This window comes from Zonotrichia albicollis, chromosome Z (genome assembly GCF_047830755.1).
Source record: "Zonotrichia albicollis isolate bZonAlb1 chromosome Z, bZonAlb1.hap1, whole genome shotgun sequence".
NCBI classification, from domain to species: Eukaryota; Metazoa; Chordata; class Aves; order Passeriformes; family Passerellidae; genus Zonotrichia; species Zonotrichia albicollis.
The window spans coordinates 7,073,086-7,086,587 of NC_133860.1; the positions used below are offsets into that span (position 1 = coordinate 7,073,086).

General features: G+C 52.3%; 1 protein-coding gene across 4 annotated transcripts in view; it reads right to left on the reverse strand.

Moving 5' to 3' along the window:
- Nucleotides 1-1,753: 1,753 nt before the first annotated feature.
- Nucleotides 1,754-13,502, reverse strand: part of MAPK4 (mitogen-activated protein kinase 4) — a 71,112-nt gene continuing 59,363 nt past the window's right edge. For 3 of the 4 annotated variants that reach the window (XM_074532443.1, XM_074532441.1, XM_074532442.1), the window contains exons 5-6: nucleotides 12,102-12,303; nucleotides 1,754-7,849 (exon numbers count right to left, since the gene is read on the reverse strand). In XM_074532443.1, coding sequence (XP_074388544.1) covers nucleotides 7,162-7,849; nucleotides 12,102-12,303 — 890 coding nt within the window. In that variant the 3' untranslated portion in view covers nucleotides 1,754-7,161. The remainder of the gene's footprint in view (nucleotides 7,850-12,101; nucleotides 12,304-13,502) is intronic. The other variant, XR_012578020.1, reaches the window with a different exon arrangement.

The window sequence follows — 13,502 nt, forward strand, 5'->3', positions numbered from 1 at the left end:
ACATGTGTTTATGTGCACATGGAACACGTGTGTTTACACACACACAGAACTCCTGTGTTTATGTGCACATGGAACATGTGTGTTTATGTGCACAGGAAACACGTATGTGTATGCGCACACAGGACACGTGTGTTGATGTGCACATGGAACACATGTGTTTATGTGCACAAGAAATGCGTGTGTTTATGTGCACAAGAAGCACGTGTGTTTATGTGCACACAGAATGTGTGTGTTTATGTGCACAGGAAGCATGTGTGTTTGTATGCACTGGAAACACGTGTGTTTATGTGCACACAGAATGTGTGTGTTTATGTGCACACGGAACATGTGTGATGATGTGCACATGGAACATGTGTGATGATGTGCACATGGAACACGTGTGTTTTTGTTCACAAGAAGCACATGTGTTTATGTGCACATAGAATGTGTGTGTTTATGTGCACACGGAACACATGTTTACATGCACACGAAGCACATATGTGTATGTGCACATGGAACACATGTGTCTATGTGCACACGGAACATGTGTGTTTATGAGCACATGAACACATGTTTATGTGCACACGAAACACATATGTTTATGTGCACAGGAAGACCATGTGTTTATGTGCACAGTAAGCACGTGTGTTTATGTGCACATGGAACATGTGTGTTTATGTGCAGACGAAGCACGTGCATGTATGCGCACAGAGAACACGTGTGTTTATGTGCACAGGAAACATGTATGTTTATGTGCACAGGAAACACGTGTGTTTATGCACACACAGGACACGTGTTTATGTGCACACGGAACATGTGTGTTTATGTGCACATGAAGCACATTTGTGTATGTGCACATGGGACACGTGTGTTTATGTGCACACGGAACACGTGTGTTTACGAGAACAGGAAACACGTGTGTTTATGAGCACACAGAACTCCTGTGTTTATGTGCCCTGGAAACACGTGTGTTTTTGTGCACAGTAAGCACGTGTGTTTATGAGCACATGGAACACATGTATTTATGTGAACATGGAACACATGTGTTTATGTGCCCTGGAAACACGTGTGTTTTTGAGCACACGAAACACGTGTGTTTGTATGCACTGGAAACACGTGTGTTTATGTGCACAGGAAGCACATGTGTTTATGTGCACACGGAACATGTGTGATGATGTGCACACGGAACACATGTGTTTATGTGCATACGGAACACGTGTGTTTATGTGCCCTGGAAACACGTGTGGTTTTGAGCACACGAAACACGTGTGTTTATGTGCACACGGAATATGTGTGTTTATGTGCACACTGCACGTGTGTCTATGTGCACATGGAACACGTGTGTTTATGTTCACATGGAATACGTGTGGTTATGTGCACACCAAACGCATGTGTTTATGAGCACATGGAACATGTGTGTTTACGTGCACACGAAGCACATATGTGTATGTGCACACGGAACACGTGTGTTTACGTGCACACAGAACACGTGTGTTTTTGTGCTGAAGCTGCCCTTGGCACAGCCTGGCCAGGTTCAGGCTGTTCCCCCGGCCCCCTCTTCCCTCCTGAAATTCCTGATGGACGAGCAGGAATGTCCCAGGGGCTGGAAATCTCTTCATGCAGCATTGACACACGCAGGAATTCCTGTGTACGCCAACAGGAATTTTTATGAAGCTTTGGAAGAGAATGTACCCAAGGCCACCTTTGATAGTGCAGATGGCCTTGGGTATATTCTCAAAGATGGCTATCAAAGATGGCCTTGGGTATATTCTCTCCAAAGCTTCATAAAAATTCATATAAATGTCCAAAAACCACCTAATTTTCACTGCAACATTAATGAAAGCAACCATTCAGAGACCCTTTTGTTACACCTTATTCTGCCACAACCCAAGACCAGGCAGGCAAGACTGTGTGTGAAAAGGTTGTGTTTTTTAAGGCAGAATATTTTTATTTTAACAAATAAAAACTTACCCTGAATTTAGCAATATGATTGCTATAAACCAGCTTCCCCAGTGCCTAGATGGCAGTTTAAAATACCGGGGTGAGCACAGCTTCAGAAATGGAGATGCTCTTTGAGAGGACTCCATTCACCCGAATATTGTACAGAACCAAACTCTGCCTTTCAAAATGTCAGAGGCAGCAGTTCACAAGCAAACGCCATATGGTGCATTTGTTCCCTTCAATTCCTCTTAGAACCAGCTGAAAAAGAAAGAACATTTCAGAGCTGAAATGCCTGCATGCCACACTGCACAGGGTTCTCACTGCAAGCTCTCAAAAACTGTAGGTGACAGCATGAAATTGCTCCAAGGGACAGAACTGATCATTTGCAGTCCAGTCTCCAAAAAGCCCGCTTGTAAAATGCACCGTGCTGTGGGTTTGCTCTGGGATCTGGGAGGGATTTGCGCAGGACAGAGCTCCCGGGATGTCCCCAAAGCCCCTTTCAAAGGCAGCTGAAGTGGGTATTTTGTCACTGCCATGGTTAGCGCAGCTCTGTGATGGGGTAACAGCTGCTGAGTCCCAGCACGATTAAAAATAAACTGCAGCAAAAATAGTCTCGGATTTGTGACTGAGGAGGAACAATCACTGGGGCAGCACAGAACCGGTGGAGGCATCTCTCTGACACTTCAGGGGGTTTTAAATCACATTCCTGATGGGTTCCCAGGCTCTGGCCATAGTGGAAGGGCAGATCCTGGTCAGAGGCCACCAGGAGCAGCTCCTGCAGTTTCAGGGAAGGATTTTCTGCTCCCCCTGTTGCTCTTTAATTTAAACCCAGAACAGCTGGGGCCCACATCTCTGAGTCCTGGGTGTCATCACCCATCCAGGGCCACCACAGTGTCACCAGCAACAGCTTTGGGTGTCTTTCAATGAATGCCCTCTTACTGCAATACCTGGAGGGTGATCTTGCACCCATCAACAAATGATTCTTCAAATTGCAGAAAATGAGACACAGACGGTGACCAATCCTAAATTCCCTCCCTGCGACCCTGAGTGCTCACACAGCCTGAACCTGCCAAAGCAAAGCTGGGTGAGAAGCATCCCATCACCAAGAATGTAAATATTCCTGTGGTTCAGGTCTTCATGGTCACTCTTAAGCGTGGTGACTCACTTCTCCAACCGGAGTGAATCCTATGATTTGCAGAATTCTGCGGATTTTTACTCCAGTACTGGAGTAAACATTTCAGAATAAACATAATAATAATAATTTATAAAATAATTACACACTGCCACACAAGGAAGGCTCAGGCCTTACATTTTATTTCTGCAAATGAGAGACAGATCTGGCTTGTAATCAGCTAAGCACACTCAGGTAACAAATTAAAGCCATCCCTCTTATCCCCTTTTCCCAGCATGTGATGCTGAGGTTTTAGAACAACATTAAATAAGAGCTCACAAAGCGAGATGGAAAATCCAGAGTGGCAGCAACACGCTCTGTTTGCTCGCTACCGAGTCCGTTTTGCACCTTAATCGTGGGCCCACAAGACAATACTCGAAAGCAGAACTGTTTCTTTCATGGCCACAATAAATAGTCCTGCAGGCCTCTGGAGAAGAAGAGACAGCCCATGGGAAACGGCTTCTGCTTCCAGGGGACGTGGCCACCGCTGCCCGGCCGGGAGAGGGCGGTTCGTGCAGGCTGAGTTCTCGCGTTCAGAGACCCCACGGCAGCATGGGCTGCTCCATCTCCAGAGGAGTTTCCAGAGTCACCGAGCTGCTCTCCTCCTGCCGTCCTGGCTCTGCTGGCCCTGGGCGCTGACCCCAGCTGGCTGCAGCTCCGTGCCTCTCCCACCGGGATAGGCTCCAGGACACAGCCAGCCCCGGGTGCTGACCCAACTGCAGCTCCGTGCCTCTCCATCCCGAGCCCCGGACACAGCCAGCCCCAGGTGCAGCCCCGTGCCTCTCCATCCCGAGCCCGGACACAGCCAGCCCCGGGTGCTGACCCAACTGCAGCTCCGTGCAGAGCCCGGACACAGCCAGCCCCGGGTGCTGACCCCAGCTGGCTGCAGCTCCGTGCCTCTCCATCCCGAGCCCGGACACAGCCAGCCCCGGGTGCTGACCCTGCTGGCTGCAGCTCCGTGCCTCTCCATCCCGAGCCCGGACACAGCCAGCCCCGGGTGCTGACCCAACTGCAGCTCCGTGCCTCTCCATCCCGAGCCCGGACACAGCCAGCCCCAGGTGCTGACCGTCCTGCTGCAGCTCCGTGCCTCTCCATCCCGAGCCCGGACACAGCCAGCCCCGGGTGCTGACCCCAGCTGGCTGCAGCTCCGTGCCTCTCCATCCCGAGCCCGGACACAGCCAGCCCCGGGTGCTGACCCTGCTGGCTGCAGCTCCGTGCCTCTCCATCCCGAGCCCGGACACAGCCAGCCCCGGGTGCTGACCCAACTGCAGCTCCGTGCCTCTCCATCCCGAGCCCGGACACAGCCAGCCCCAGGTGCTGACCCAACTGCAGCTCCGTGCCTCTCCATCCAGAGCCCGGACACAGCCAGCCCCAGGTGCTGACCCAACTGCAGCTCCGTGCCTCTCCATCCCGAGCCCCGGACACAGCCAGCCCCGGGTGCTGACCCTGCTGGCTGCAGCTCCGTGCCTCTCCATCCCGAGCCCGGACACAGCCAGCCCCGGGTGCTGACCCCAACTGCAGCTCCGTGCCTCTCGATCCAGAGCCCCGGACACAGCTATCCCTGGGTGCTGACCCTGCTGGCTGCAGCCCCGTGCCTCTCCATCCCGAGCCCGGACACAGCCAGCCCCGGGTGCTGACCCTGCTGCAGCTCCGTGCCTCTCCATCCCGAGCCCGGACACAGCCAGCCCCGGGTGCTGACCCCAGCTGGCTGCAGCTCCGTGCCTCTCCATCCCGAGCCCGGACACAGCCAGCCCCAGCTGCTGACCCCAGCTGGCTGCAGCTCCGTGCCTCTCCCACCGGGATGGGCTCTGGCCGGAGCCCTGGGACACAGCCAAGCCCTGCCACCTGCTCCGAGCCCAGCACACCTCCGAGCTCGGCAGGCCAGCTCCAAACTCTGCTGGCTGCTGCCAGTGCGGTGCCACAGGGCCCAGTGGGACCGAGGGCAGTGGGACATGGGCAGTGGGACTGTGGGGAGTGGGATATGAGCAGTGGGACTGTGGGCAGTGGGACATGGGGAATGGGACTGTGGGCAGTGGATTGTTGGGAATGGGACTGTGGGCAGTGGGACTGTGGGCAGTGGGACTGTGGGGAATGGGACTGTGGGCAGTGGATTGTTGGGAATGGGACTGTGGGCAGTGGGACTGTGGGGAATGGGACCGTGGGGAGTGGGATATGAGCAGTGGATTGTGGGCAGTGGGACATGGGGAGCAGGACTGTGGCCAGCAGAACCATGGTCAACCAGCCATGGGCAGCCAGCCATGGTCAGCCAGCTGTGGGCAGCAGGACCGTGGTCAGCCAGCCATGGGCAGCCAGCCATGGTCAGCCAGCCGTGGGCAGCAGGACCGTGGTCAGCCAGCCATGGGCTCCTGGGCTGGTTGGATCTGCTCCAGCTTGGGGGCAGCTGCTCCTGGCGTTGGAATGTCCCCCCACCAGCAGTGAAAGTGCTGAGCTTTAGTTGAGGTATATCAATCATCTGCAACACACCAGAAACCAAACCTCTGTCTCTGTCCTCCTTCCCCTTTCTAAACCACTCTGGGGGATGTCCAAACGCTCCAAGCAAAGACCAGAGACAAATGGCTTTGCCTTTCTGAGCCCTTCTCCATCAGCTTTGCCTTCCAAATGCCTTCCCCACCCCTGCACCCGGGCTGGCAGCCCATCCCATCCTGGCAGCTGGCTGCCTTCACACCAGTGCTGCTGACTGGCTGCAGCAGCGGCGTTTCCATCACCCCAGTGTGAGATCTTCACAGCAGAAACACAATTTTGGGCTTGTCAAGGCCTGCTGCAGCTAAACCTGCTCCTGGTCCCAGCAAGGACAGACCCCAGGGCTAGTACAGTAAACACTGCTGTTAGTTATCTGAGCCTCACACCAGCTTCTTCACATCTCAGAGCATTTAGCGGGTTGCTTGTTAAAAGGGTGGAAATAATGAATACGGGAGTAGTTAAATATGGGCCTAGCAGTACTAAATACAGCAGTTTCTGTTGTACAGATGTGAGCAGGGCTGCTGTGCCGGGCAGCACAGCAGCAGGATGCTGAGGAAAGCAGAGGCTGTCTTGTGTGGCACTATTTACACATCTCCATTTAAAAAGCTGCCGAGTTGGGTTAAATATAAGTATAGAACATTTTCTTCCATATACAAACTCTTGTTAGCTGATTAATCATTAAGGTGCTCAGAAGTGTGGATGAAAACAGAAGGTACAGTAGATCAGCTGTGTCTTCATCTATGTACACACAGTTGCCTGCTGGCACCAGCCTCTCCCACAGAAGCTGGCAGCCAAGTGGCCAGTCACGAATCCCAAGCCACAGGAACTGTTGTTTTCTTCATGAGATCTGTGTCAGGAGCTGTGGCAGCTCTCCGAGGCAGGACCCACCAGGCTGCATCCCGAGGGCTCGGAAAGCTCAGATCCCCGTGCGTCCCCTGCTGCACCCCGTGCAGCCACAGGGGAGATTTTGGTGTGAGAAACCACCAAACCAGCAAAATGCACTTAGCAAAAATTTTGTCTTCTCCTCAGAAAAAAAAAATAAAACAAATCCCCAATGGCCCATCATTTGTAGGTCAAATTTCTTGTCCATTAACACTCTCAGAGAGTTTTTTGTTTTTCGTCTGATGGCCAAACTCTACCTGTAGTTCCATTCAGTGCTGACTGATGGCTGGCATCACTTTATTCCATACCTGTGCTCACACAGGCGCCCTCAGAGAGACTCAAAGTTCGGCATTTTGGGAACCTGTCCAACCAGGAGGGTATGTGACCACACTGAAAATGTTAATTTTTGTCCTTGTCCTTTCAAGTTACCATAGAAAAAGAGAGGAAAAGAAGTCTATTTGACTACTGTTTGCAAACCTAGCATGTACCGTCGTTTTCCCCCTCGTACATCTAAGTTTCAAACAGGTCCCAGAGATCGCAAGGCAAGATTGTTAAGGCAGTGTAAAGAACTCAGTATTTCACTCGCACCTCTCGATCCCCTTAGAAGCACTTCAGAGGCATCCAGGGGCGCGTGTGGTTTGTGCTTGCCTTTCCTGGCAAAGGCGTTTGGCACAGCGTGGGCAGGGGACGCGGTGGGGCTGGGGCCCTCACCACCGCTCCTTCTGGAACACCTCTGCCTGCACCATGTCCCCGGGGTGCTCCGAGATGCACGCCCCGTTGATCTCGTTGAGCTTGTTGTCGGGCAGGTCCTCGGGCTTTGTGCAAAGCTTCAGCGCCCTGGAGATGAAGACGTCCAGGTCGAAGTCGGCGTCGGCGTCGCCGCTGACGGCGGCGGGCTCCTTGTGCAGGCGGTGAGGAGAGGAGGGCAGGCTCCGCTCCTGCATCTCGGGCAGGGAGCCGGGGCACTCCAGCCCCACCTGCGTGCTCTTCACCCACTGCGCAATCTCCAGGAACAGGTTGGAGGGCTCCTCTTCCAGCGACAGCTCAGCCGCGGGCGCTATGGTGGCCCTTTTCCAGTGGGATAAATCCAGGATGAGCTTGGGCTCTGAGTAGTGGTGGGGCTTGCTGTCCCTCCACAGCAGCTTGTCCAGGTAGGAGGGCGATCCCACCTTGTAATCACACGACTTCCCGCAGTCGGCATCAAACACCCGGTCCATGGAGGAGTGGGAGAGCTCCAGGAAGCGCTCCGAGCTGCTCTGCGAGTATTTCCTTGGGTCCACCTGCGCCTCCTCCGCCGCGGGCTCCGAGCCCGCCCGCGGGTCCCGCTGCACCTCGTCCATGTCGTGGTGCTTGTCGTGCCTCCAGTCCAGGTCGGAGGAGAGGCTGATGTGGTACCTGCCAAAGACACGCTGCGGTCACACACGGGCAGCAGCACGGCCCCTTGGCCTTCTGCTAGCTGGGCTAACCTCTTACTGGCAGCACAGAGAGCCTTCTTCTGCCCTAAAATGCCAGGGGGCCAATCATTTTTATTTATCAACAGCCTGAGATGCAGGAATGAGAGCCCAACAACCAAACTGAGCGACCCCTTCGTTTAGGTGTCGATCACCTCCCCTCCGTTCGGGACTAAAACTTGATTAACAGCAATAATTACCAATCTGCCCCTCCACTCAGGACTAAAACATGATTAACAGCAATAACTACCAATCTGTCCCTCAGCCAACAGGCAGGGACCTCAGCTGTGCCCTTCCTGTTTGGTGACAGAACAGTAAAAGACATCAACTCAAAACTGACACAACCAGAGGTCATGGTCTCAAGCTGCACCAAGGGAAATGTCGGTTGGATATAAGGAGAAAGCTTTTCACAGAGAGGATTATAAAGTTCTGGAATGAACTGCCCAGGGAGGTGGTGGAGTCACCATCCCTGGGTGTGTTTAACAAAGCCTGGATGTGGCACTGAGTGCCAGGGTTTGGTTGAGGTGTTGGGGCTGGGTTGGACTTGATGGTCTTGAAGGTCTCTTCCAACCTGGTCATTCTGTGAATTCTGTGAACAACCCCACTGAGGCTGTGTTGGGAATTTAGCTGCTAGAAAATGGAAAAGTACAAAACCATGGCTAATTCCAAGTCCTGCACCTGCACAGATAACAGTGTCCTTGGGCCTAGCTGTGGTATAATAACAAACAGTGAAAGAGACATGAGAAAAGAAAGATGTAATCCCTAAGGAATGAGGATGAGTTAATGCTATAGTTTAACCAATAGATTGCTTGGCTTACGGAATATTCATAAGCTTATTATTTGCTGTATAAGTGTTTGATACTTTCTTCAATAAACTGGACCAGAAGGACCTGAGGGACCGGGACCGGACCAGACCCGAAGGGCCTGTGATGAACCAACTGGTGTCCTGGTCCCCTTCCTTCGACAAGGCTGGGCATCACCAGTTTGTTCTGATGTCAAGGGCCCAGAGCATCCCTGGAGGGTCACCTTGCTCAGTGACAGCTTCTCCGGCCAGCTGGAGTCCCTGACAGCACCCAGGGCTCTCCCAGTGCCCCCTGATTCACTGGCTGCTGGCTGAGCTGCCTGTGGAATGCGTTATCCGGGTGCTGGGGCCCTGGCACAGCAATCAGCCGCTCCTCAGGTGTGCCACAGCACACGGCCAAAGTCACCTGCTGTCCCCACAACAGCTGGCTCGTGCTGCAGAGCCCACCGGCTGGCATGGGTGTCCCCACCCTCAGCCCCTCGTGTCACAGCAAGGAGAAGGTGACAGGGAGCCTCCAGCCCTGAGCTGCTGCTCTGGGGCTGTGGGTGTAAGAGCTGAAATGAGGGGTGTGGGGCTCCAGGGGCTCTACAAAATGCAGTTTATTGTATCCAAGGTGTTCCAGCAGCCCAGGGTGGTGGGTGACAGAGCTGTGCCCTCAGCTGTCAGCTCCAGCTGCAGGCAGGCCTGGAGACCCTTTGGGTTTGGTTACAATGCATTATAGACTTTTCTTTTGGTTGCATTGCATTATTTACTTTTCTTTGCTGAGTATCTTAACACAGTAGAACCAATCTATACCTTAACTATTATCTACAGCCTATCATAACTACTACAATTACCATATTCATGTTACTGTTCTCCAATCACTATAAATTAGTATATTACAGTTTAAGCTAGAAGTTGTTTTTCAGTTTTCTTGCAGTGGAAAATTCTGAGACCTTTTTTCTACTTGCCACATTTGCTGCCTTGTTTGCCTGTGCTCTCTTTCTGCTGGGTAAAAACATCTTATTTGAGGTGGGTTTATCCTTTGCTCTAAGCCTAAAAACCCCTTCTAACTAACACACCCTTTGCCTCCTTGGTTATCCAGACTGGCTCAGCAATTCTTTTCTTCTATATCAAAACTTGCTTCCATCTCTATTCCTTCACCAGACTCTACATTTAAAAATCTTTCTGCCGGGCAGACATATCTGTGAGACTCTCTTGTCAAACTTTCATCCTTCCCAACGTGTGGGGATGCACTGAGGGTGGGTTTCCTGCTTCCAGCCCTCCTCCCAGCCTGAGTGAGCCCCCAGACCCCACTTTGATGACCTTGCCCTGCCTGTCTCCCACATCTGCTCGCTCAGGCACAGACAGTGCAGGCAAGGGGAGGGAGGAGTGCCTTTAGATAATTTTTCAGTGCTGGTGGAACCCAGTGGATCCGTAGGGTGAGGAGATTTAACTGCTCTGCAGAGGGGAGCAATGCTAGAGCATCCTCAGCCAGTTCATCCCCCACAGCCTGAAGGAGCTGTACAGAAAACTGAACCTAGTTAATTGTTATCCGCTTATTTTGTCCTGCCTGCCGCATTGCTGGGACTGGGGTAATCACCTAGAACGTGAGAGACCTCAGCTCAAGGCTTGGAGCCGTTCTAAACTTCCAGTGCAGCTTCCAGCAAGCCATTTAAACATCAGCTCAGCTCAGGGTTTTTACAAGGCCCCCATATCTGTGGCCTCTGAGGTGATGCACCTTGAAAAGTGGTGAATATAATGATCCAAATCAGGCCCTGTGGCGAAAAGGTACAAAGAATTACATTATTTTGTACCTGTACTGCAGGGACACAGGGCACAGGGAGGGGCTTCAGAGCCACTTAGACCCACATGAAGACAACCTAGGCTGAAAACCAAGAGCAGAAAGGCACTCAGTGACGTACTGGTATGTGCAGGCTCAGCTTCTGGTCCCTGTGGAATCCAGGAGGAGCCTCTGGGCAGCTTCAGCGAGGCACCAGCTTGGGTTGGAATTACAGCATGGCACAAAGAGGGAAAAGCAGGCATCCTTCAGGGGTCAGAACAGGCATGGTGGAACCCAGCCATGCCAGAGGTGTTGGGGAAGGTGAAACCGGAAAGCCTTATAGATATGATTGCTTGGCAAAAGATTTTGAGAATATGGAAACTATAATTGAGATTGAAATGAAAGCAAGCTTTGAGATACCTCAGTTACTGAACAACTGGAAAACAATGGTGTGGCTGCTGAAGGTGATCCCCTTTTGATGGAACAACTCCCTCTGCTTGCAGACAGGCCCAAGGGTCAGAGCAGACCCTACAGCTTGTCAGAAGGGCCCAAAGAGGAGTTTTTAGGGTTTAAAATGTAACACAGTGTGGTAATGTAATGATTCCTATCGGCTGTATGTAAATGCCATAGGATTTGTATCTTGTACTAGATTGATTAGTGAGAATCAGAATGTTCCACACAGAAGATGATTTATTGTATTGTAACAGGAACTTCACTGTCTTACTCTCTTATCCTCTTACCCTCTCTCTCTCTCATCCTCTTTATCCCTCTCTTTACTTCTCTCAGGCCTGCTCTGAGCTGTGGCTGGCAGCTCCCAGCAGGGCCCTGCACCCAGGCCCAAGTTCCAAAAGGCCCCTGCTCCCAGGCCCTTGGCAATAAACTGCAAGTTCCACGACCAGAAGAAGATCTATTGTATTGTAACAGGAACCTCGCTGTCTTACTCTCTTGTCCTCTCATCCTCTCATCCTCTCTCTTTCTCTCACCCTCTTTACCACTCCATTTACTTCTCTTTACTGCTCTGAGCTGTGTTTGGCAGCTCCCAGCAGGGCCCTGCACCCAGGCCCTTGTCAATAAACCCCAAATCCCAAAATGCCCCTGCACCCAGGCCCTTTGCAATAAACTCCAAATTCCATGACCAGAAGATTTATTGTATTGTAATGGGAACCTTGCTCTCTCACCCTCTTTACCACTCCACTTCTCTTGGGCCTGCTCTGAGCTGTGGCTGGCAGATCCCAGGAAAACCCTGCACCCAGGCCCTGTGCAATAAACCCCAAATCCCAGCAGGGCCCTGCACACCCAAACCCTTTGCAATAAACCCCAAATCCCAGCAGGGCCCTGCACCCAGACCCTGTGCAATAAACCCCAAATCCCAGCAGGGCCGTGCACCCAGGCCCTGTGCAATAAACCCCAAATCCCAGCAGGGCCCTGCACACCCAAACCCTTTGCAATAAACCCCAAATCCCAGAAGGGCCCTGCACCCAGGCCCTGTGCAATGAACCCCAAATCCCAGCAGGGCCCTACACCCAGGCCCTGTGCAATAAACCCCAAGTTCTAAAAGGCCCCTGCACCCAGGCCCTTTGCAATGAACCCCAAGTTCCAAAAGGCCTCGGCAGCCCAGCCCAGCCATGGTACCTGTCCCAGTTGGACATCTGGCTCTGGTTGGCCTCCATGAGCAGGATGTCATCGATCTCGTCCTCGATGCGGAACGGGTGCTGCGACACCGGCTCGTCCTCGGGGCAGGAGTAGGGGCTCATGTAGGGGTGCTGCAGGCCCATCTCGGCCGTCAGCCGGTCCATGGGGTTAAATGTCAGAATTTTCTCCAGAAAATCAATGGCTGTGAGGCAGAGACACACAAGCTCACCATTCCTCAAAAGCAGAAATAGCTCCCTTGTCAGGACAAGCCTCACGGAGCCCACCCAGCAAATCCCCCTGGAGCAAGGAATGAGTTAAAGGCCACCCCAGGTCAACCCAAACCAGGCACTTCTGTCCTTGCTGGGGTCCCCTGCCCCTCATGGAGCTGTGAGCTTGCAGGGGAGCAGCCCTGCAGCCCCCAGGTGTCACCTCCTGTCACCTCCTGCAGCATGGCTAGGGGATGACTGTGAGAGCACCCTCAGAGCTGTGCAGGACAGCACAGGGGTCACACACACAGAGCTACAGCGCCAGATCTCAGCACAGAGCTGGGATCGCATCCCAGCCCAGCACAGAGCTGAGATCCCAGCACAGAGCTGAGATCCCAGCACAGAACTGGCATCCCAAACCAGCACAGAGCTGAGATCCCAGCACAGAGCTGAGATCCCAAACCAGCACAGAGCTGAGATTCCACACCATAAAGGCCTTTGGAAGGTGCTGGGATCTGACTCCATGCCCTCAGATCCATTTGACAAGCACACTGTGTTTCAGACAGCTGATTTCACCTCTTAGGCCCCACTGAAGTGGATTAGATTTACTGCAACTTTTAAAAGCCTTTGGTGTGACCGGTGCCATGAAATTATTTTACCCATTAATGTTTGAAGAATTCTGAGTGGCTAAAATAATTTTAGGAAGACTGTGCTGCATGAACTCTTTCTGTGATGAATTTTAAGTGCAATTAAACGTGCACGTAGAGGGCTGGCTATGATTGATTTGGTGATTCCACTTACTGAGGTTATGTGAAAAGGTAAAATCCTGCCACTGAAGTTGTTGCTTATCCAGTTGATCCTTTCATGGGAAAGACACTTTGAGTTCAGGCAACAAAAATAGGAATAATGCCTTTCTTCAGATACAGCTTCCTACTGAAACTTCCAGGAACATCCCACTGAAGGTGCAATTGTGTGAATGGGACGGTTTCTGTAGGGGCAGAATGCCTCAGCAGGAAGGACAGCCACACGTGCTGCCCCAGAGCTCCAACATTAACCAATTTCTGACTGTCTCCCGTGAGATTACCTCATGGCTCGGACTAATTAAGCAGGAAGAAGTCAATTGCTCCGTAAGGTCACAAAAACCCATTATGGCTTGTATATTGTGATGCACCACGGGTCAGAGAGGCAGGGAAAT